We start from the raw sequence: 24381 nt of genomic DNA, 5'->3' as shown, positions 1-24381 counted from the left end.
ACATTTTGTTTTAAAATGCTGTATTTTGCTGCGGTTTGCACCTCGTTTTTTATCCTGAAGACATTTCTTGGCCAGCTCACTAGCGGATAAAACATTTTCCCTAGGAGGCTGTCCAGTTTTGCACGCAAGAAGGGGCTTTTTGCACATCCCATGCAACCACAAGTGATTTTAACACTGGTGGGATCTCCCAGGGAAAAGCCCAGAATTAAGCGAAACGGGGACAAAATTGGACTTTCAGTAGGTGGTATGGGTAGAATTAAGATGTTTGGTAGAGCAGAATAAAAATCATCCCACGTATGTGATGGCGCTGCACATAAAACGAGGCTTAGCCCACAAACAGCAAAGATGCTTGCTCTGTTTCCAGCAATTTTTTGTTCCATGTTTGATGCACATTTTGTGTTTCACCCATTTGCAAATGGATTTTTGGGCCCGTTATTGGCTGCTTTCCACGCTGGAATCAATCACATCTAAAACAACCCCTTTATATTGCAGAGTGTTAAACTGGAAGAAATAACCAGTCACCCTATAAACAAGTCAGGACCCTGTCTGTCTGCCTGCTGCAGGGAGGGAATCTGGGAACAGGAAAATACCTGCAGCGTTTGCAGAGCTACAGTAAGGGTATAATCTCCTGCCTCCAGGTGAGCAAGCAGGAGGAACTCTTAAAAAATTAATGATTGCATAATTTCATCAAAAATCAGAGCCCTGCAAAACTAATCAACTGTTTTGAAGGGCTTCTCATATCAATAACTAACAACTGTGTATCAGTAATATACAAATATATATTAAGATCATATATTACCCTAAATTATATCATTTTTTACCCTAAAATATATCTTTTCATATGTATTTGAGCTTTTTCTTGCAGCATTTGCAGCCCAGCCCTGTCTGAGTGCCTGAGAACCAGATGGAGTGCGGGGCGGGGGGAAAAGCAGAAAAGCTACATAATGGAAAACAGATTTAAATAAATGCAGTGACATAATCTGTACGGTTCTTGGCAAGAAAAGAGCAAGTTTGTGCTTTTCATATCCGCTTTTTCAATAAGCTGTAAGTTTCCCTTTTAAGAAATGGTTATAACAAACAGTCCTGATTCCTCTCCTATTAAAGTCAGTAGCAGACATCCACTCGGCTTCCACCGAAGCGCCCAGCTGAACCATTGCCACCTCGCACGAACTAAGTCTCACCAAATAATGTTTTTCTCCTAGCTCCAGCCGACATTTGGTATTAAGAAACTCAGCCTTCATTTAAAAAAGGTGCCGGTGTGACTGCCAGCATGCGTGGGAAGTTCTAGACCTTCTTGTCACTTAGAAAACCTTGGAAATTTATACTCTAAAAACTGAAAACACTAAGGACAAAGTGCCTAATCTGTTAATCTTTGTTATTTCTAAGCTGAGGACAGAGGTAAAAGAGAGAACTGAGACAATTCATTGTTTTGAATTGCCCAGGACTGACAATATTGTTATTGGATTATAGGATTCTTCCGTTCCTTTTGCAGTTGAGCAATAAAAATGTGTATTTGGCACAATTCCCTTAGACACACTTGGAAAATAAAAAATCTGTGTGTTATTTTATGCCAGATGTACAGGATACAGAAAAATAAACACGAGATAATGGGACAGCTCTAACAGTTTGGTATTTAAAGGAAAGACAACCCAGAACGATGTCTGTATATTATTTAATGGCAAATCAATGTCTCTAACATCATTATATTATTCTGTTACAGTTTTTTCACAGACTGTAAAGTACTCTCCAGTAACTATATTTTTAAAATCCTAATTAAAAAGAGGAACACTCTGTGGCAGCAGAAATCACTCAAGGGAACAGGGAAAGGCTGTTTAAATTGCCAAGTGCTATCTATCCAGCTAAACTCACCCCACACCACATTCAGCCCTTCGTCGGCAGCAAAATCAGCGATCTGGAGCTGGCACAGTACACGTTTCCTAATTGTTCCAGTTTACGCCCCAAATTATTGGCAACACAGAGCGAACTCTGGCCCAACATCACGGCAGGGGGATTGCTCCTGTCTTAAATCAGTCAGAATTTGCTTTACGCCCTAAACCATGAGGATTTATAGAGCTTCCAACCAGGATAAAAGCAAGCCGCAGGAAGGAGAGGTTTGGGTAGCACTTCCCAACGGCATCGCATCTACAGGAGCCCTCAAAACCCGCCCTAAAGCTGCGTACCAGCATCCCAGCTCTCGGGCCAGAGGGGAATTAAGCAAAAGCAGCGGCACAACCAGAAGGCAAAGACTGAACACCAGATCTGTCCTCCTGAGCCGCTCCCATGTGGTTACAGGATGGAAAGGGAAAGATGTAGGATCCCGTCGAACCATCCCAAACCCTGAAGGAGTTCAGAGACTTGCGTCTGTGCGTTGGGCAACACGGAGAAGGGAGGGATGCGTGGCTCGAGCACAGATTTCCCCACGGAGCGATCAATCCGCCTACAGCGAAACAAAATGGGGCAAAGGCCCAGCTCTGCTGTATTTACTCTGGCAAAACTCCTCGCTGCGAACGGTGCGAGTTTTGCCTGAATAAACGAGATTTAGGGCTCAGAGAGAGCCGAGATGGGAGCCCGCATGTGAGATCTCTTCCTGCAGGCGTGCAGCAGAGATCAAGGTTACCTTCCCCTTCCTCTCGGGACACGACCATGCACAGGCTTGTGCACGTCTCTGCCTTTCTTATCTGGTTAAGGCATTTCTGATACCAAGTCCTCTCCAGGGTTAAGAAAACAGAAGCGAGGCCTGCGCTATGTCACCACTGACATCTCGTGCAAAGGCTGAGTTTTGCAGGAGAGCGACTGGCGCGAGCAAAAACAAAGCGGTTTTGAGGTAGGAGCTCAGGACACGTGGAGTGAATTCCCATCCGGACAGAAGTCCAGGCAGCATTCCCGCTGGCTGGGAAAGGCCATGATTTCATCCGGAGATTTCACTCTGGAAGCCCTACCTCCCCTTTTCCCACTGCCTGCAGTATTTTAGGAGCATGCAGAGGAGGAGGAAGAGGAGGGATTTGCAGGCACATCCCAGCGGTCCCCCTCCCAGACCTACTCACCAGCCCTGCTCTGGGGAGGGGGCAGCTGCATTCCGACCCTTCAGCCCCTCCAACAAGAGCCCACAGTTTGCTGGGGACCAGCATCTCTTCCCACGCCAGCAGGAACAGGCAGCGCTGGCAAACGAGCTGCAGTAAAGGAGCTCTTTAAGCCTCAGTGTTTATGTAAATGTGGCTTTAACTAAACCTCTCGGCTTTGTGGCTGCCTTTTTATTCACATTCGCTTTTTTCCCTTGGCTCCCCTTGAATATATCACTATGATTTCCAGCTTATCCTTTGGGGAATAGACATATATTTCATATATTTAGCTAAATGTGCCATTTTCCATCCCTGTTGACCGTTGATGCGTCATCACTGACTCACTCACACCAGCGAAGAACCTGACCCAATATATTTTCTCTCTAGGTATATATTACACAGCATTATGAGTCTGCAAAGCAAGCTTCGGGGGAAAAATAAACTTGTCGAAAGGCACGCTGTGCTGAGACAGGGGCTGCACTGTGCCGCCCTTACAGGCGGTATTTCTGTGGTTTTCTTCTGGAAAAGCTCCCTTGGGACATGTGAACTGGCATTTTTGACTCTCAGCCTCAAGTTTCCACCTTTCTTGGAGGGGACACTTGCTTGAGAGTAGTTTTTGTTAATTGTTACAGAGTCTAAAGGGTAATTTAATAACTGACTGATGCTGCACCTTTTATCGATGCACTCACAGCTGTCCCTAAAACACACCATTTGCCCCTGGGACATATTCACAGCACCTCTTTGTCACTTAAAAATCTCTCTAAGCTAAGACGTACATTTACAGCTCAAGTGTGCCAGGGTACTTGAAGAGTTGGGAGTTTAACAGTATTAAAATCCCCTAAAATAGTAGGGTCATCAAAAATGCAGGGGGAAATTTGGCTGTAAAGCTTCTGTAAGCAATTCCTGAGGAACATGTTTACTAAAAGCACATCCTCAAAACTGTTTTGTGCTGCTCGCTTCGCCATCTCAAGGCAGGAACCTCCTCGGTGGGAGGTTTCTCCCCTTTCCCAGCTGGGATTTTTGGCTGCGGTGGGGAACAGCCCCACAGCCATGGGGACCAGCGTTCAAAATACCCGCCAGCCACAGCGTGAGGGAGGGCAAAGATCCTCGTTTCACGTTTGCAGCACTAACGGGTGGTCAGCCCTGTGGGGAGAGGTACTGTGCCACTGCAGCATCATCCCTGCACCCAGACGGGCTCCTCTGCATCCCCCCCCACCCCGGAGCACCCTGCTCACCCACACCAAGGCACAACGGTGAGGTGGGCACCAGAGAAGCAACCGCATCTGCTTTGGGGGTTCACCCGGTCCACGCTGGGCTTGCTGCTTCAAAGGCACTTCATAAGGAGCATGTGGAAGCTGTCGATGAGCCAGCGCTTAAGAAAAGCAGCAGCAGCGACGCAGAGACTGAGATAAGGCACAAAGTGGCGCAGCTGTGCAAGTCCCTAGGGCAGTGCGAGCAGATATTAAAGAAAGGGACAGGGCAGCCCGGCAGCTGGCCAAGATACAGCTTCGAATCTACATGGCACTTCTCCTGAGCAATGCACTTTACCAAGAAAGGCTGTATCGTGGTCCCTGATGTCCAGAAAGGGAAAGCGAAGGGCAGGGAGCAGCACAGAGACTTGCCCAAGTTCTCTCAGCAGCCCAGCGGCAGAGCCAGTGCTCGGATCCAGCTCCCAGCCCGCAGCTCTGCCCGCCAGACGGCTTCATCCACCCCTGGGTCACAAGCAGCACAGAGCGAGGAGGGAGGGCTGCCACAGAGAAACACAACGCTACCAAAGAGAAGCCGTGACAGCGGCAATACGCTGCAGGAGAGACTCTTCTGGGTCCTCCCGTGCTCCCGCTCTCCGGGCAGTTACCTACGCTTTAGCACGGAAACACAATCTTTCTTCAGCGGCCCGATCTGCAGGTGGGCATCGACACTCTCCAGGAAGAAGGCTGGTTTCAGCTTGCACAAGAAAAGAGAGGCAAATTGATGGTTGATCTTGTTCTGGAATGGGTCAAACTGACCCTTGGCAAAAGGGGTGACCTTGAGCTGCTGCAGGCAGGTCATCTTGGAGTCCTTGACTCCATAGAAGGTCAGGGCCTTCTCGGAATACTCCAGGAAGACCCCAATCGTGTGGAAAAATGGCTGCTGGATGACAGACTCAAAGCCACCAAACCAGGCCACATAGTTCTGTCCGTTCCACTGAAGGCAGCAGGACTTCTCATTGCGCCCCAGGCGCCCGCGGTTGTAGGACTCCCGGGGGTCAAAGTCCTCAGCGATGACACCGATGCTGACCCAGCCGTCAATGAGCTCCACCTCCCAGTAGTAGTTGCCCCGGTTCATGAGGTTCACACCCAGCACCTGCTCGCAGTTGACGAACCGGGTCGGGCTCTCTGGGTAGGGGATGGGGCACAGCACCCGCTTGGCCCCTTTGGTGCCAAACAGCTGGATGAACTTGTCAGCCGTGTCACTGTCCAGGTCAATGATGAAGGCAACTGTGTGGGGCAAGAAGGAGACATGGGGATGAGGAGGGAAACAGGAGGAAAACCCCCCCCAGCCCTCCCTGCTCTGATCTCCTGCTCCAGCCTTTGGCGATCAGCACGAACCTTTCTGCCTTCTACCATCACTGTCCCCTCGCTTTTAAATCCCACAACCAGTTTCAGCCGATGAGGATAAGGGGCTGAAAGAGTTGATAGTCCCATAAGCAGGATGAATACAGGTAACTGGGCAGTGGATAGAGCAGAGGGGCTGCTCGATGAGCTCAACCATCATACCAGACATCAGAGAATTCACCTGACAGACTGGTAGTAGGAACATCCCATATAAAAGCAGGTTTCAGGCAACCACAGACAAACACAGCAGGGAGGGACCCCAAGAAGACAGGAGAACAGCCGGGCACATCACGGCTACAAACGAAGTGCTCCTCGTGGTCAGTTCTCACTGCCCTACAGCTCCCGGGGGTGCAGAGGCAGCCCCCAGTGCGGGGCCACGTGAGAACTGCTGCTGGATCCCGAGCAGAGGGGGTGTCCAGCTGCAGCTGACCCTCACCAGACCGCTGCTCTGCGGCAAACAAAGCAGATGCACAAACTCTGATCTAATTTAATGGCGGATTCGATTCGTCAAGGGCTGGAAGGCAGCAGAAATCACACGGTTTGCCTGCAGCCTCCCTGGCAGCTGCTCCAGCAAAACCACAGACAAGGGGAAAAAAAAAAATCACCTAAACAGATTATGACCGTTGTCAGGAAAGCGAGGAGGCTTCCTTGTTCGCTGAGCAATATTTCCTCTGGTGGCGGCAGCTCTCCTGCCAGCCGTCGGCTCGGGACCAGCGCCAGCCGGGCATGCGGGAAGGAGCCAGCCAGCCAGGCCAGAGGAAAGGGAAGATGGACCTGAGCAACACCCGTCAAAGCAAAAGCCCCTCGCTTACATTTCAGGAAGTAATCGCGGCTCTCCAGGCAGGCAGGGTTGTTGGACTTGTCTGGAAATCGGGACTCGGCCAACGCTGCAGAGACGGGGACAGAAGGGTTTGCTGTCAGCAAAGAAACCGATGCCACAAACAAGGGTGTTACTGGAGCATCGCCCCCCCCGCCTGACACCCTGATGGTACCCAGCTGCTGCGGCCCCCAGCTCCAGCCGGCATCCCCAGCTCCCCCTGCACATCCCTGACGGCTTGGGCACGGGAAAGGACAGACGCCACCTTTGCCACCCCCAGGAGATGGGCAGGGGGCCAAGGAACCGGCTGCAATTCCCACAGATGTCCGAGAAGATGAGAGAGAGGAGAGAGCTCAGGCTGAACGAGAGAGCTGCCACGGTGGCTTTCTAAGCCTGGCAGGTTTGGGAGAGCACAGCCTGCCCCATGAAGAGGAGCGTCTATCCTGGGAAGAAAGAGTCCCCTTTCACGGGAGGCCACTTTGGCCACTTGCCCCCTCCCGCAGGGCCCTGCCTAACTCCCAGCCTGTTTGTTGCCTCTGCACTCTCCTGTCTCCGTGGAAAAAAATCATAAAGCCTCAAGGACGAGGCGTAAGCCCAGATGGGGATTGTGCAACGTGCAGCACAACCGTGCCGGGCAGCTTCCAGGGCTGGTGGGAGAGGGGCCAGCGCTCGCAGGAGCCATCAAGCCTGTAGGCATCTGCCACCTACACAGGGAGGATGGAGGGTGATAGGGTGACCTCTGGGAACACAAACCTTCCTCCATCTCCTGGAAACTCAGCCCATCAGTTCCTTTCCCCTGCAAGTGGTCCCACTGGTTTTTGCAGGCAGCAGACAGCACATCCTTCACGGCGCTCACGGCTTGGGTGCATTTGGTGAAGTTCAGCTCGTTCGGGAAGCTCAGAGCCGGGGAAAGGTTTTCTTCCATGGCTACTTTTAAGGCTTGAAATTCCTGAGCCAAAAAAGACGGCGTTTCAGGAGGTTCCAAACAAGCTGGAAGTTGTCTCTTGTTCCGCAACCCCACCCCGCCCCGGAGGATTTGGGATCTGGCAGCTCGCAGGGCTTGGCCCAAGGACAGACTCGCATAAGGGAGGAGAGTGCTTGCCCGGCCACGCGTTCCTGGCCCCTTCTCTTCGCTCCCTTTCAAACCGGGACCCAGACCATGCCCACCTCGCGTGGAGCAGCAGCTCCTCCCCAAAAGGACTCATCTCACTGGGCTGCCGGGGAGGTGGGGGATGCTGGATGGGGGCAGTGGGGCACCCCAACCTCTCGCTCGCTGCCCCCCACACCGAGGTACCCAGCCTGGGCAACACAACAGCTCTCCCCAGTCACGGCCAGGATGGAGGTGGGGGTGATGGAGGAGAAAGTCTTGGCTGTCCGGGTGCCCCGGGAGCTGGGAGGGGAGAGGACTGTGCAAACAGGAGTGAGACTCTGCAGCCCTCACATCCCAGGGCTCCTGTCACCCAGCTCCCCGTGAAATGGGACAAAACCCCAAAAGACAACATTATTGGCCCCATCCCACCCAGGCACCTGGAGGAAGTAGATGGTGTCGGTGCTGGGGACATTCTCCAGGTTTTGCTTGCACTGGGCCAGCTTGGCTCGTCTCTCCTCCTTCCAGCGGAGATCAGCCTCAGCCTCCCCCAGCATGGAGCGCTCCCCGTCCTCGATGAAACCGGCCACCTCCTTCTGGAAGGTCGCCAGGACCTCAGAGGCTTCTGCAAAGAGCTTCTCGACTCTTTCCCTCTCCTTCGTGGCGGCACCCTGAGCACAGGGAGAGAGGGGTTGGGGACATCTCCCGCAGGCGAGGGTGCAGGAGATTACCCTTGTCCCCTGCCCAGCACCCAGTTCTCAGCTCTGTGGGGTCCCCCTGACACCCTGTAACCCCCTTCACCCGAGAGCTTGGAGCACTTTACAGCCCAGGTGTCGAGGGACCTGGCTGGGCACGGCCACTTACTCCTCCACCATATCTCATGTCCCAGACAGTGAAGTGACATGTTTGCACGAGGGCCAAAGGGGACCAAAACCCCCATGAGCCTGAGGAGAGAAGGTGCAAGAGCCAGCGGTAGCCCTGGCATGGACCTTTCCCCGTTCCTCCTTCCAGGTTGCAAACAAAACTAATCAGAGATGCCATGAGGGTTAGTAGAGATGAAGAGCAAGAATCCTCAGGGATCCTTGCCAGGGTCACTAGTGTTGTATGGAGTGCTTGCTCCCTTGTGAGCATCATCTCTACACCTCACACGCCCCAGAAGCTCACGGCCCCTTCGCCTCTGCTCCCCGGCCCAGCAGAGCTGTGCTAACGGAGTGAAGCCATCGCGGAGTCACCTTAACAAGCTCCACCATCTTCTTGGCCTGCGCGATGGTGACTGCCAGCTCCTCCAGCTCGTTCTCCACATCGCTGAGGAATTTGGCTTGTTGGGCCTGCAGACACAAAGGACAAACACTGAGCTTTGCCCCCCAATCCCAGCAGCAGGGAGGCACGGGGGACTCTGCCTCTCCCTAAGTTCAACCCACAGGCCCCTCTCTGACCGTGACCTTACTATCAGGCTTCAGGTGATGGGTGCAATGGGAATCACGAGTTGTTTTCCCATTTTCCTCCCCTGCAACATCCAACCTGCAAACATCCCTTCTCACTTGGCTGGAAAACGACAGGAGCAGCCGGGCTGCAAAGGGCCGTGCCCAGCCCCACACTCCTCACCCCAGTCCCAGCATAAACCAAATAAAATAGGAATTCGAAAGCAAAACCATTGGGCAGCGATTGCAGCAAGCACGGCTAAGCCGCGTGCTCTGCGTGTCCCAAGGCTGGGAAAAACCCGCCTGGGATGGGTGCAGAAGCTGAAAGGCTCCGGAAACACAGCACTGAGTCTCCTGGGCATCTCTCCTTAGGAGCAAAGCAAACCAGCTCAGGAGCACGGGGTGCTGCGTGGCTGTAAAGGAAGCACCGTCCAAACGCGGCGTTTCCTGACGCGCTATTGTTAGCACCAGCCATCGCCCATCGCGAGGACGGGTCCCACGGGAGCCAGGAGGGCACTGCCTCCCCAACTGGGGCAGCTCCCCCCACGACACACAGCTCCAAGCTGCCCCTTGAGGAGGGACAGGCGCCTTCCCCATCCATCCTTCCCACCCCGCAGCGCAAGGGCGGTGGCAGAGAGTGGCTGCCGAGGCCGTGCAGGCGACATTAAGCAGTGCCTGCCGAGGCCCGACAGCTCCTCGGCGCTGGGATCACACACACTTTCTATTTTAAGGCACCTGATGACTAATAAAGCCGCCAAAAGGGTTTTCCCACAGCCCCAAGAGCCCGTGAGGGAGTGAGAGCTGGCTCGGGGTTGTCACTGTGCTCCACGCTAGCACGTCTGCAGCCCCTGGGCTCTCCCACAGAAAAAGCAAACCCCCCCCAAGGTCCCCAAATGCTCCACACCAACATAGGAATGCCACCACGCCACGAGCCTTGCAGGGTCCCATCTGCCTGCAGCCCCGCAGAGGCCCCACGCACTCGAGGCAGCAGTGCCCAAGAAGGCAGCGCTGTGCCGGGCTCGGAGCCGCGGCTCCTGGGGAGGCTCGTGGGTGCGAATTTGGGAGGTGACTCAGCCGTATCTGGGAATGGGAGTGACGGAAAAAACCCCGCTGCCAAAACCGCCGGGACACAAAGGGCTGGTGGAGCAGGGGCCGGGCAGGCTGCCAGCGCGCGGAGAAAAACCGCCTTGACGAAGCTGTGGGAGCGAGACGGAGAAGGCGGGTGCCCCGTGACCGCGGCGGCGGCCACTGCAGGGTGTCCCAGGAGCCCTCGCCCCCAGCCCTACACCCCCGGGCACTGCGAGTTTGGCCCCACAGTGGGAGCAAACCCCGCAGGCTGGCTGGCAGCGGCTCTGCCCCTAATGCCTGTCCTGGGGCTGCCTCTCATGTCCCCACCCCATAGACTGCCCTGATGGCACAGCACCCTGTCCCCCCGCCATGCTGGGGTGGGGAGTCCCCTGTGAGGACAGGGCTGCAGCACCCACCCCGCACAGGGTGTCCCCCCCAGTGCTGTGCCTGCAGACCCCCCACATGGGGATTAGGTCCCTCGTGGGTATGTGGGTGCTGCATGAACCCCACCCAGGGGTGCTGCACCTCACCCCACCCAGGATTCCCCATCAGCACTGCACCCCATACGGACACCCCCACGCCAGGATTAGGTCCCGCGTGGGGCTATGGGTGCAGCACCCTCCCCACCCAGCCTGCCCCATCCCTCCCCACCCGTAAGGACCCCCAGTCCCCCCCCCCTCACACACACACCCCACGCACCTCCTTGTGCTCCCGCTCCCGTTCGAGGGGCACCACGTCATGGTTTCGATGCTCGTGGGCGCGGCAGCGGGCGCAGACGCAGGTTTGCTCGGCGCGGCAGAAGCCGTCGAGGGGCTGGAGGTGGCGGGGGCAGAGCCCCTCTTCCAGCCGCCGCAGCGGGGCGACGAGGCGGTGGGCGCGGAAGGCGGGGGAGCGGCGGTGTGGCTCCAGGTGGGCTCCGCAGAACGACGCCAAACACACGAGGCACGATCGCGCCGCCGCCGCCCTCGCCCCCGCCGGGCACACGTCGCACAGAACCGCCGCTCCTTCCTCCCCCGCCGCATCCTCCTGCTCGGCTCCCGGTGCCATCGGGGATCCGGCGGCTGGGGACGGGGGGGATGAGGGGGATGAGGGGGATGATGGAGAGGCGGCGGCGGCGGCTGCCAGCAGCGGCAGCACCTCGCAGAGGGCGCGGTTCTTGCGGAGCCTCAAGGCTGCGGGGACGGGCTCCTGGCAGAGCGGGCAGCGGGCAGCCCCGCCCGCCCCGCCGCTGCCCTCGGGGGGGCCCGGCCGCTGGCGGAGAGCCCCGAGGCAGCCCTGGCAGAAGTTGTGGCCGCACGGTACCGTTACCGGGTCCTTCAGGAGGTCGAGGCAAATGGGGCAACCGAAGGGACCGTCGGGCAACCCCGGAGCCGCCAGCGCCAGCCGTAACGCCGCAGCGGAGGGCGGCGGGGCGCTCCCGGGCGCGGTCTCCATCCTTGAACGCCCCGAACCGGCCGGCCCGGCCCCAGCCCCGGCCCCGGCCCCGGCTCCAGCCCCGGCGGGGGGCGGGCGGCCGCCTCGCCCCGCCCGCCCGCTCCGCCTCCCCGTGCCCGGGGCTGCCGCTGCCGCTGCCCCGCCGGGGCTGCGCTCCCCGGAGCGGCGGGGGGGCTGCTGCCTCCCGGGGGGCCTGACCCCCCCACACCCCCGGGACCTGGTCCCCAATCACCCACCCCCCTGGAGGGGGGATCTCACCCCCCGGGATCTGCTCTCCCCGCCGGGCATTTGGTCTCTCTCCCCGACATCTTCTGGGAGATCTGCTGAGGCTGTACTGCCTCCCACTCAGGGTCTACTACCTTCTAAAGGATCGGGCCCGCTGGCATCTGGACCCTCCCGGGGGTCTGTTGCCCCCAGGGGTAGCTGCTGCACACCTCCTGTCTGGGGAAGCTGCTGCCAGCCCATTCCAATCCCCCTCCCAGGGGTCTGCTGCCCCCCATGAGCGTCCCCTGCCCGCCCCGGGATCTGTTGCCCCAGAACCTGTTGCCACCCCACTGCCCCTTAGGAGCTGCTCCCCAGCCTGGGGCCCACACGGAGGGTCCCCCCAGTACGTGGGTGCGGGTCCTTTCCTGCCCTCCCTTGCGCCAGTGCCCCCATGTCAGCTGTTCCCACAGCCGAAAAGGGCCACAGCGCCCAGAGCCTGGCTCAGTCCCCGTCCCCTCTTCCTCCGGGGCCCGGCAGGAACCAGCAGGCACCAGGCAGGGATGGGGCTGGTGAGATGTCAATGTGTTTTCAGGCTGAGGAGCTGCCTGGTAAATACGGGATCTCCAGACACCTCCTGTGGAGGGTATGCAGGCAATTTTTCGGCTTGGACACATTCCCAGGTCCCAAGGCCCCACACAAGAACAGGTCTGGGAGAAGCGGAGAGGTGCGGAGTGAAGGAGGAAGCAGAGCAAGGACAAATCGCATCTGTTCTTGAAGAAGGAGAGTGATCCTTTTAAGCCTTTTTCCCCCAAAAGAAACAAGCTGATGTGATTCATTCCCTGTGCGTTTGCCTCCACGTCCCCAGCACCTTTGAACCCGGTGCCCACTTTTGCCCGTTAATCCTCACCAGCATCCCCGCGGGGGCAGCGGGAGATGCTGGACCTGGGGCACCCAGCTCAACCCCCAGCACCGCTTGGTTCTGCGGCTCCCCACCAGCACCGAGGTCAAACCAGTAGGAAAATAAGAGCTTTATTGGGGAAAGCAGCTTCGTACAGAGACAGACTGCAGCGTGGCACCCCAAAAAGTTGTTCTGCCACGTTCGAGAGTGGCCAGAGGGGACGGGGAGGGGCTGGGGGAGCAGGACCTGCCTGCTTGTGGGGCTGAGGGAGCACAGGGCTCCCTCCACATCGCTCCACAGCACCCCATGGCTATAGCACCCCCCTCTGGGATCCCCCTCACCCCAAATCTCCCCCAGGCTTGGGAGGTTTGGCCAGGACGGGGCAAAAAGGAAAAACCTAATTCTTGCACCCTCCCCCACCCCGCTCCCTCACCCCATTTGCAGGGACAGGCACCCACACATGCCCCCACGCACAGTGATCGGGGGCTCCATCCCCTCCGCAACGGTACAGCCCTCAGCCCGGCATCCTTTCCCTTGCCCTACCTTGTGTCACCAGCGTGACATTTGCATATGCAAAGCAGAGTGGGTTAATTTGCAAGTCTGTCCTCATCAGGTCTCATTAGAACACTGCACCCCGCTCTCACCTGGGCATCGGGGTCCCACTCGCACCGTGACAGCCCTGCCTGCAGCTTGGCTACGGCACCAGCCTAGGGCTTGCCGGCCTGGCTAACGGAGCAGCGCGGTGGCTCCGGCTCAGTCCCTCTGGCACAGCGTCACCGCTCGCCCCTCGCACAGCCAAAAGACGGGGTAGAGGGGCTCGGTGAAGACGTTGTGGAAGGAGTGGATGAGCCGTGTCCTCTCCCCAAGGCCGTAGAAGGAGAGGAGCCCCTTGCCATAATCCAGGCTGACCCCCAAGTTCTTGTAGAGCCGCTCCTGGATTTTCTCCGCCCGGCCCTTGTGCCAGGCCAGGTAACAATCTTCCCGCACCTGCAGCCCCCACGAGCCCCCGTCCAGCCCGATGTTGAACTTGTGGCCTTGCTGCCGCTCCCGGGGGAGACCGCGGTAGGTCACCCCCAGGATGATGGAGTGGCTGGAGACCTTCACCTCCCAGTAGTGGTGGCCGTGGCCGTAGCCCTGCGTGCACATCACCTGCCAGGGCTCGAAGCGGGGTCCCTGCTCCTGCTGCCTGCAGACGGTGCTGGGGCCGTGCTTGGCTTTCCGGTGACACTTTGACAGCTCCAGGTACTTGTTGGCCGTCTCGGGATCGAAGGTCAGGTTGCGGTGGTCTGGGAAGAGCAACGGCATGGATGGGGCTGAAATGTTTCATCAGACCTTTACACCCTTGGCCTGAGCCCCCCCAGTGGTGATGTGGTTTAAACTGCGTAGGGCTGGCTCCCAGAATAGATGGGAACAAGTTGTAGCAGGTTTGGAGGAGAAGGGGAGTGGGGTGAGATGCGATACCTGCCTGCCCGCCTGCTAGAAGGAACAGAAACAGCCCAGAAACAGCTGGCGAGGCACCAGGACGCGACGCTTCGCACAGCCCTTGCACAGCCCAGCTCACAGCCAGCAACCTGTGGCGGCTCCGTGGCCATTTGGGAAGAGATGTGCTTGATTTTAAGAGCAAAAAATATGAGTGTGGGTGGAAAAAGTGGGAGAAAAATGGGCATTACATAAGCAAAGGTGGTGCTGCGGGGAGTTACTCTCCTGCACGGGCTGCGATAACTCCTGCCATGGGCAGTCACCGGCCACCAGCATCTCACCTTCCTCCTGCAACAACCCAGCCCGGCCAGCTATGCTGGGCTCACGCCTGCTGCTCATAAATAACATTTTTTTTTCCTATTAATAACCCTGAGAACGTTTTGTGGGGCCTGATGGAAGGAATCCTTACATATCCTACAGGCATCGATTGCCTCACTGGCAAGAGTGACATGACAAACATGCCATAAACATTATCCAACCCTCTTCCCAACAGGGAGGAGATGGGAAAAGGAACGTTGAGGAAATCCCTAAGGAATTGGGGTGGGATGGGCCCAGGGAGGGAAGGGGACATGAAGGATTGGGGCTGGGAGCACTGGGGCCATATCCCTGGACAGAAAGCCATGACTGCGGGCAGGGCTCTGGACCGGTGCTGTGCGCACGGGGTGGCCAGGGCAGCCCACGACACACCGCTGCGGGTGCTCCCTTGCCAGCTGCTGACATTGCCCGCCTGCCTACAGGAAAGTGCTATGTCTAAATATGGGTCGTCAGGACCAGGCACGTCGCTCCTGCCCGGGCGAGACGCCCGAGCCGGGTGAGGAGAGGATGGAGACAGGGCAAGGTCTGAGGCAGCGACTGATGCAACGCGGGGCACTGGCAGCCCCAGTCTCCATGGGAAAGCAGTCCCTGGTGCCGCTACCCCGCTAAGGAGCTCTTTCCCGGCCACACAGTGTCCCCCAGCCCTGCACCACCCTTCTCCGCATTTAGGGAGAGGGATTGGGAGATCAAGGGAAGAAGCCCATGTCCCCACAGCCATGACCACCCTCCTCCCAGGGAAAAGCCTGGCTCGGTGAAATCTCTGCCTGCTGGGGACCCCAGCAGGGTGCTGTCCCTCCAGGCCCCCACATGCTCCTCACCCTTCAGAAGCTCAGCTCGGAGCTGGCACTCAGGAAGACGGGCCACCACCTTCACCGCCGGCCCCTGGGGATGCACCGGGCCTGTGGAGGATTAGGACAGGCATTTTGAGTGATGCCACCCAAAAACTTGTTCCTTCCTGGCTTCGATGGGAGGGGGGAGGAGGAGGAAGTCCACCGTACCCAAGCCTGGGAGCAGGCACGTGCCACTGTGGCTCGGCATTGCCAGCAACGACGCGGTCATGGAGAAGCCTCCCATCCCATCCCATCCCATCCCATCCCATCCCATCCCATCCCATCCCATCCCATCCCATCTGCTGAACAGTAGATGTGTGTCCCCATCCCGACCCCCTGTGTCCAGCAGCCATGTCCCCAGCACGGTGACACAGGCCAGGCTGTGGTTCAGGATGACTTGGAGCCCTTTGGGGTGGCCCTGCAAGCAGAAGGGTTACCTTGGCCCATAGGGTCGGGGGCTTTGTGGGCCACAGAGCCGGGCAGATCCTCCAGCAGGAGCTTGGAGATGTCGGTGAGGATCTCAGCGATGGGTTTGACCACGCCGGCTGCATCGAACTCCACGGGGAGCTGCACCCCTGGGCTCTCCGGAGATGGGAGCAGGGGGAACTCCTGCGGATGGATGCACAGACACCCCGGTGGGAGATGGGGGCACCCCCAAAACATCTGCCGTTAGCTGCGGCTGGAGCGCGGGGTCAGGGGAGAGTCACAGGGCGAGCGTGAGGCTGCGGGGAGCAGAGGGGCTGCGGCACAGGACTTTGTGTTCTGCTGGCGGTGGAAAAGCCTTGCGGAGCAGTTTGGGGGTGGGAGATGCTGCCCATGGCCCCACAGGCGGCACCATCCCCTCTGATCCAGCATCACCCCCCCAAACTTTTCAGTAACCCCCCCAAAAGCAGCTCTTCCCCCCAGCCCCATGCCATCCTGAGCCGGGCTGAGGACACGTGCCCCCCTGGGGAAGGGGTCGGCCACACCTCTGCCCTCACCAAAAGGGCACGGGGCTGGCAGCTGGAGGGGATGGTACCTGGAGGAAGGTCCTGTGGTCGGGGCAGGCCAGCAGACGCTGTCCCCTCTCCCTGTGCTGGCCAAGGAGGTCCAGGCGGTCCTTCAGCAGGCTCCAGTCCTCCTCCACGCGCCCCAGTGCTGCCGCCTCCTCTCGCTCAATCCTGGCCACCGTCTGCCACTGGCAATCCTCCAGGGCTTTCCTCAGGAGGGTGAATTTGCTCAGAATTGCCGATCTGAGCCCCTCAGAGGAGTCCTGGGTGGGGAGGAGGTGTGAGAACCAGCACGCTCCCACCCATGCACCCGGCACGGAGGTGGCTGCAGCGTTACCATGATGCTGCGCGTTCGCTCCTCCAGCTCCTGCATCGCCCGCTCAATCCTCTCCGATTCCTCCTGGGCTTTTTCCAGGGACTCTTCCAGAAGGGCCTGTGAAGGGAGGCACCAACACCCTGCAGTGCAGCACGCTGCCACCCGCCCGGCCGCCAGAGCCCTCCAAGGGCTCCAGAACAAGGCTCGCAGGGAAGGAGAAGGCTTGGGAAGGGTCACTTGGCTGCGTCCAGGGCCACTGAGAAGCGAAACCCTGTGCTGTCATTCACCCTTTTTAGCTGTTTCCTTCAGATCGGGGGGTCACAAACACATATGGCACCACTGATTCGGTGCTGCTGGATTTACCCAGCTCTCTGCTGCTCCTGACAGATCCCAGTTTCTCTGGGAGCAGCCAGGCGCTGGTGGCCTCTCCCTGGCCAGAGCCCGTGCCAGCCCCCAGTTCAGCTGAGGCCAGGCACAGCTCAGCACACAGAGGCACGTCACATCTCCACAGCAGGGCACGGGGCTGGGAGGTTGCAGCCCTCTGACCGTGGGGACAGCAGAGGTGGATATCGTGCTATGCCCGAGCTGCCATGTTCCCCCCTGCTCCCCCCCTGCCACCCTGCTCCTGCCTTCCATTGTCCCCACCTGCTTTTTAGAGCGCTCCTCCTCGAAGAGCACCCGCCGGTGCCGCTGGCACTGCCGGACAGTGCAGACGCAGCAGATGCATCGCCGCTCGTCCTCGCAGTAGAGCTCCAGTGGGCGCCTGTGCTGCGGGCACAGCTCGCCATGGGCCACCATGCACCCCTCTGTGCCCAGGACCCGCACCTCGCCGTCCCGCGCCAGCTCCACCACGCTGCACAGGGTGACGTTCTTCTCCAGCTCCGGGTGCCGCTCGAAGGCCCTGCGGCACTCGGGGCACGTGTAGCCCTTCTCAGCCCTGGCGGGCGCCTGCTCTTGCTTGTGCCAGTGGTCGCTGATGCAGCGCTTGCAGAAGTTGTGCCCGCAGGGCAAGGTCACGGGCACCCTGAACAGCTCCAGGCAGATGGAGCACACCAGCTTCTCCTCCAGCTTCTGAGCGACGGGGGATGCCATCCTGCCTGTGCCAGGGATCAGGGCGATAGGGGAAAGAAACTGGTGAAAGAAGCCGGGGAAATAGAAACTCAGCTGTGCAGAGGAGGAAGAGATGGTGACGCTGAGCCCAGAGGCGGGTCAGGGCTCCGAGCCAGGCGTGCTCTTAAAGGGACACCCAGTGGGTGCCTCCTTGGCCCCACCAAGCACTGGGGAGACGATGGGGAGGGTCGGAGCTGCTCCCCCCGGGGACAGGGAGGGCTGCAAAGCACAGCAAGAGGCTCCAGAGAGAAGGAAATGCTGCAGTAACAGCACAGGGAGACAGGTGCCAGAGGCTGACAAGGTTCAGAGCAACATGTATTCCCGTGTACACGTACGAGGGATGATTTGATTTCACTCCTTTTTTGCCCTTTCAGGGAACTTCCTGGCATCCTCACCTCTGCCGGGTCCCCGAGCAGAACATGGCAGCCATCCCTAGCAGAGAGACCTCAGCACGATGCTCCCGGCATCTGCCACCCTGCAAACCAGCAGAGAGGGGCACCCACTGCTGCCGCAGCCACTTGTCACCTTCCTCTACAGTGACAAGGGCTGTGACACATGCCAGCAGCCAGCCAGGCCCACATCCCACCCTGGCATCTTCCCATTTTAAACTGCAGCTCTGCTGTTCACACACGCCCCCGTGCACACCCACAGCTCCTTTTCCTACAACACTCCTTGCGACACCCGTTGCCCGTCAGTGCTCCAAAACGCAGGGACGGTGTGACCTGGGCAGCCAGTCCCCGCTCAGGTGACAGGTGGAACCTTCTGCCCTGCACCCCATACCTTCACCATGTCTTCATACAGCTCAGCTTCAGGAGAAAAAAAGCTCCCGACCTTCCAGTCCAAACTTTATCTCCTCGCCCTCGCAGACGTGCTATCGCTCGTGCACACACTCCCAGGCAGGCACCGCTGGCGGGATGGCCCCGGTCTGTGGTGGTTCTGCAGCCTCCCCACACCCTGCAGCTTTGTGTTCACCCACGCAGGCGAGGCTGAGCGGGGAGGGGGTCTGTGCTGCAGCCGGGGCGCTCACCAGCAGGCTGCTGGGGGGTCAGAGCAGTTTGTGTGTCACAGGCAGGCTCAGAGCCACCCCCCAGATCACCCCTGGACCCAGGAGGTGACGGGATCTGGCATAATTCCCTGCATGTCCCAGCAACCCCTCAAAACATTTCTTTGGGCTGAATCTGAAAATTCTGACCAAACACTCAAAGCTCAGAGAGGGGCATAACACAACCTGTGTGTCTGCCTGGAACCACAGGACACCTGCACTCCCCCTGCGGTCACCTCACCAGCTAATTCACCCCAGCTTAAACCAGACCATGGAATGGGATGGAGGAGAGTTCAGGGAGCTCAGGCATCAGTAGTAATGGCCCTAAGCAGTGGCAGTGGGGGGGCATTTCAGCACAAACTCAGTTGTTTGCTGGAGGCTCTTTATTTCCTGAGGAAGGGGGGAACCTCTGAAAAAGTTACTGAGAACCAGAGCTGGGAACAGGCAGCTGCAACAGCAAGAGCATGTTGGTGTTTGGGGGCTTAAATATGTGAATGGGAGATGCCCAAAGAGCCCTGCAGAGCAGAGCAGAAAGCAGAGTCTCTCCCCAGCCTGGGTACAGCAGCGGGAGCAGCAGGGTGCCAGGTCACCACCACACATCTCCCCCAGCCCCAGCAGAGCTGCAGATCTGCTTTTGCTCCCCCTACCCACAGCTGGTACGTGCTGTCTGAGGAGTGAGGGGAAGGAGACTGAGGCCCACGTGCTTGGGAAGCTGTTGGGAGAAGCCAGCTCCACAAACGCTGTCCTTGGGCAGGTTTACCACTTGCCTAGCTGCACTCTTCCCACCCTATAACATCTAGGAGGGGAAAGAGACCTCAGCCAGGGGAAGGGCTGCCCTTCTCCCCTGCACCCTGCTGAACTCCCCAGCTCTGCGCCAGCTGGCCGGGATACCAAGCTCCTCACAATAAAGACAAGGCAGCGCCGCCAGCGTCGCTCAGAGTGTGTTTAATCAGACCCATCTCTTTAAGAAGACAGCACAAATGAAACCCAAGAGGAAACCCAGGCTGCCTGACTCTGTCTGTTCAATAAACAGGCAAAAGGAGAAGTGTGATCCTTGCAGAGGAGCAAGGTGGGGCATCTCTGGGGGACTCTGCCCTTACCCATCAGCTCTGCTACAGAATCAGTAGCAAGATTTCAGCCTGGCCATGGATTTGCTTTCATCTATGAACGTCCCCTTCAAGCAGCCTTTGGACCACAGAGCTGCCAGCACTGCGAACGCCTGTTGCCCTCAGCTACACACTTCCCAGCACTGCCAGCACAGAGGAACTGGGAGCCGAGGGGCTGAGACTTTTGTTGTCTCCCTCCAGAGGCGCAGATGGCTCCGAGCTGCCCGTCTGTGTGAATGCAGGGAAGCTGGCAGCCCCATCTGCCTGGCCGGCACCCCAGCGTACACCAGAGCACCTCGAGAGGAGGCCAGGCCCCTAGTAAATGCCGTAGGTGGGCTCTTTGGTGTCTCGGTATCTGTCCAGGTACCTCAGAGGCTGCTGGCGTGGAAACTTCACCTGTGGAGGATGGTAAACGGGCGGCCGCACGAATTCAAACACGGGCTCTCTCATATCTGTAAAGGGGCGACGCAGAATGTTAGCAAGATGGCTCAGATCCACACCCCAGGCCCTCTCCTTCACCAGCAAGGGCCCCCACGTGCACACATGGTCAGGCATGCCCTGGGGAAGGTCCTCTTGGTGTTGTTTTAAAATGCTCATTCCAAACGGCCTTTTAGAGGTTGTGCCCTCAGGCTACTGTTAGTTTGGTGGAGGACGGCTTGATAACTACCTGGTCTGTGCTGTAACAGACCCTAGACAAGAGCCAGGACCAAGCAAGAGCCTACAGCCACAGCTTGCTCCACTGACCCTGTGCGTAACCCGCAGGGCCACGTCCCGGCCCACGAACAGGCCCCCTCCAGCATCCCCGCATGCTGTGTTTCTTACTGAGGAGCTGATGGAAGACCCAAGTAACGGAGCTGTCCCACTGACACTGGAAAAACGCCAGCCCGGCCGGGGTCATTGCATCCTCGTGCTTCCTGTAGAAGTCAAACGTGCTGAAGGTTCGCATCTTCAGGCTGTGGCTGGAAACAAGCACAAGAGCTGAGGTGAACCTCTTTTCCTGCAGCACTCTGGTAGGCAACTACTTCCCCACATCACCCCAGAGACTATAAAACAGAGGTGGAAAAGGAAGTCACGAAAAAGATCTCCCAGCTTCTCTAGCTCTGCGCACATTTCTGCCCCAGACAGGAAAAAAAACTTTCTTAACAGCCTGGTTTAAAGCAACAGGATTCCGCAGTGCTCACAGGGCTGGGATTGTGGCTTCAGGTGACACACAAACTCAAAGCAGCCCTGAACAACCCCGCAGATTAAAAGGAACTGCTCCCCTCCAGCAGTAACAAACATGTCATCACACAAGCAATAACAGCCTAGCCAAGCGAGTGTGAAACTGCCCAGAGAAAGCCTGAATTACCACGGCATCGGCCGAACATCCTCGCTGAAATCTATGGGGCAGTCTTGCTTGAAGAGGAGGAAGATGAAGCGATGGTAGCCAGTTCCCATGGCAGGGAAGGGTGGCAAGTAATGGCAGATCTCCTTACCCGACTTGATGTCGTTGCCTGGGATGTTCGTCCTGAACACAGAGAATTTTACTTTGTTATATATCCACTCACTTCCCTCCACTGAAGTCACCCTGTGCTACGTTTTGATGTGATTTATACGCTGTTTGATGAGCAGAGGCTGTTTTTACTGGAAGAAAAATCACACCCAGTGATGTGAATGCCGAACAGTAGCAACATCTGGAGCTCCTGTGTCTTTAGCAGGACCCAGAACATGAGGGTAAAGAAGCTAACGGCAGGAGCACCAGAGGAAGCCACAGAACTGTGTTAGTGAATGCTTATTCTGTTGGAGGAGTTTCTGCCAGCTCTGCCTGGGCTTTCCCTGAGCTAAGCAGCACGGGGCTCTGATGTGCAGTACTCACACCAGCCAGTGGAGGTACTCCGAGTCCGTGTCTCTTAAATGTCCATCTGCAAACACACACAACAGAGAAAGGCGACTTAGTGACACCCTGGTGTTTGCATCAACCCCAAAGCGAGAAGACCCAGACCCCCTTTGAATGGAGGGGGCAGCTTGAGACCTCCCAGCATTCCTTTCCTAGCAGAAAAGTAACTCATTCTTACGGGACTGAGCTTAACGTGAGAAGCAACGACCTCTACAAATGTAATTCCAAGATTAAAAGGACTCCTTGGTCAGCTGCTTCGCTTCACTGTCCCTTGGTTTCTCAGGGCGAACAGCGTCAGCTAACCTACCTCCCAGGCAGATTGTGAAGGGAGAGAAGAGTTTGGGGGTAAACAAAAGATGGGAGTCAGGGAATCACTTCCACTACACTGCGACATAGGTCCTGTTTCGTCACTGTCCCATCTCTCAACTACTAGAGATCTGGGGAGGCTACCACCTTTCCTGCATGTGTAATGCATCCCTAATTAGAAGATACTGTGCAGCCAAAAGAAACAGGAGCTAATCAAAAGCAAAGTGAAACAACCCCATTTAAACGAGTTCTCTTTAAAGAGCCTGCTACTCACCTGGATTTGTGAGCAACAAAGTCCACAGGGAGCCTTTATCTGCCTCGTATGACACTGCAGGGGGACTGGAAGCCTAAATGAGCAACATAAAGAGCATGTAAATCACTTAAACAACAGGTTCCATTAAGACCAGGTCATGATTTCCAAGGCAAAGAATATGAACTTGTGTTGTAGTTTAACCCCAGTCAAAACCAGCACAACTTGTCACGGGCACAGCCACGCCACCAAGTAACCCAGCTCCACCCGCAGAGCCCGCCGGAGCGTTAACGAACATCAGCCTGCCGACAGACAACAATCCTGCTGCAAAGCTCTGTCCTTATCGCATCCAAGAAACACGTTTCCTTCATCACAGAGGAAATACCCCCGTAAAAGAAATCCCCCAGAACAGACAATGTCCATTAGAAGCATCTGACAGAAACACACAGGCTTCCCACAGGGCCAAGGTTGTTCCCAGCTCCCCTCACACACCTCTGACGGAGTCACCATGTTCCCATAGTAGATGGGCACGATGTCCTCGTCCTCTTGGCTGTACTCCACCCTCAAGGTAACCCAGGGAGTGAATGTGGCCCCCTTGAACAAGTCACAAAATATCCCGCAGTGCTCTGCCACACGCTGCTTGTGGAACGGGCCGCTGGTCCGCTCCCACTCAGCTCTGACTTTGTCGAGCGGGATCAGCACTGCAAGGAGAGAGAAAAGCTGCAGGAGGCAGCTGGGGACCCGGAGCGGCCAGGGCAGGGAGGGAGGTGGCAGGGCACAGACCAGTCCGGAGCCGTGCTGCTCGTTCCATCTCGGCATTCTGGCGGTTCTCCCTCAGGATCTTTTTTCTTTCTTTGATTTCCTTCGCCCGCGGCAGCTTATCACGTGGCAGGCTGATGTCGGTCTTTGGCTCTTCAGAGAGGGGTGAAAAAAATCATGTACATGAAAAATGTGAATACCCAAAACACCCAAACACAAACCCCCTGCAAAAAGTTAGAGAGTGTGTGAAAGAGATGCAAATCTCAAGACATCGGAGACTTGATTCTACCACCTCTGCCTTCCCTCTGCACCTCCACGCTTCTGCTCCCTCCTCCTCCCCCAACTCACCACACCCCCAGCCCCACAGGTTTACCAGCTGGTAAGCAGGTCTGGTCTCTGTGGCTGCTCAGCAGAGCAGCCAGACTGCACGATTTGCTGCAGGTCTAAACCTCCGGGTCCTGGCCTGCTTTCTCTGACACTACCGGGGTTCCAAGGAATCCCTTCTTTACTCTTCTCCACGTCTCTTGGCAGGTCCTGGCCTCCCTCCTTCCAGAAAACTGCCATCCATTTCCCCTGAAGATATTTACGCTTCGCAAACTTCTACATCAGAAAAGGGCCAACCTCGTGCCAAAGCACCTCATCAGCTCTTTACAGGGAGGGTTTTGGGGCAAACCCGTGGCCCCAACAACAGCTTCCCTGACCTTCAGCAGCAAAACCCCGCGCGGCACAGCTCCTTCTACGCGTACCTGGCTGGGGGCTGGTGTGCTGCCGGTACGTGTTCCACCAGCGCGGCTTCCTGCTCTCCTTCTCCGCCAGCTTGAAGTAACGAGTGAAACTGCGGTATTTTTCCAGCGCTTCCAAGTTACTGACGTCAATATCCTCGTTGGGCATCGGCCCCAGAGGGGCTGCCCGCTTGCAGAGCGCAGCTGGAAGCGGAGAGAGTTGCCGTTTTACACGGAGAGCAAGAAATGAGGCCCAGAGACTCCGGGAGGAGCGGGAGCGCCGTCCCGGGCCGGAGCCGCCCCCGCCTCCTCGAGCCGGCCCCGCCAGGGACAGCTGGGGAATCCAGGTGTCCGACAGCTCCCGCCCCAAACGGCTCCCAGTGCCCACCCGTGAGGGAACAGGGGCTCCCCGGCCCGTGTCTCACCGGCCGTGCCGAAGGCCCGCCCGCCCCGGCCGCCGAACAGCGCCGCGCTCAGCAAGGGCGCCGCCATGATCCGCGCCGCGTTCAGGGAAGGACCCCCCGTTACCATAGCGACAGGGGGTGCGCCGCGCAGTGCCGGGAGTTGAAGGCCCCCGTTACCGCAGCAACGGGGCTGCCCCGCGCAGGGCCGGGCGTGGAAGGCCCTCCGCTGCCATGGCGACGAGGGTGCCCCCTGTAGTGCCTGACTAGAAATGTCCCCACAGCCCCAGCGGGCCGG

At 57.7% G+C, this 24381-nt stretch overlaps 2 protein-coding genes across 2 annotated transcripts; both read right to left on the bottom strand.

Moving 5' to 3' along the window:
- Positions 1-1656: 1656 nt before the first annotated feature.
- Positions 1657-17725, bottom strand: LOC137670626 (E3 ubiquitin-protein ligase TRIM47-like). Its single transcript, XM_068413555.1, has 12 exons — positions 17157-17725; positions 16533-16628; positions 16225-16458; positions 15644-15815; positions 15195-15275; positions 13352-13868; positions 10746-11673; positions 8790-8885; positions 7998-8228; positions 7224-7419; positions 6466-6540; positions 1657-5536 (listed from the first exon to the last, which is right to left on the bottom strand). The coding sequence occupies exons 1-12, from the start codon at positions 17601-17603 to the stop codon at positions 4911-4913; spliced, it is 3699 nt and encodes a 1232-aa protein (XP_068269656.1). The 5' UTR covers positions 17604-17725; the 3' UTR covers positions 1657-4910.
- Positions 17726-19592: 1867 nt separating this feature from the next.
- MRPL38 (mitochondrial ribosomal protein L38) lies at positions 19593-24191 on the bottom strand. The gene is made up of 9 exons (XM_068413203.1): positions 24108-24191; positions 23707-23886; positions 22985-23113; positions 22694-22902; positions 22226-22298; positions 21625-21670; positions 21118-21276; positions 20592-20728; positions 19593-20221 (listed from the first exon to the last, which is right to left on the bottom strand). Exons 1-9 carry the CDS (start codon positions 24172-24174, stop codon positions 20085-20087), a joined length of 1137 nt encoding a protein of 378 aa, XP_068269304.1. The 5' UTR covers positions 24175-24191; the 3' UTR covers positions 19593-20084.
- Between the last annotated feature and the right edge of the window lie 190 nt (positions 24192-24381).

This window comes from Nyctibius grandis, chromosome 15, assembly GCF_013368605.1.
Source record: "Nyctibius grandis isolate bNycGra1 chromosome 15, bNycGra1.pri, whole genome shotgun sequence".
NCBI lineage: Eukaryota > Metazoa > Chordata > Aves > Nyctibiiformes > Nyctibiidae > Nyctibius > Nyctibius grandis.
The sequence above is the reverse complement of the archived record's forward strand: the minus strand, read 5'-3'. Positions and strand labels throughout refer to the sequence as shown.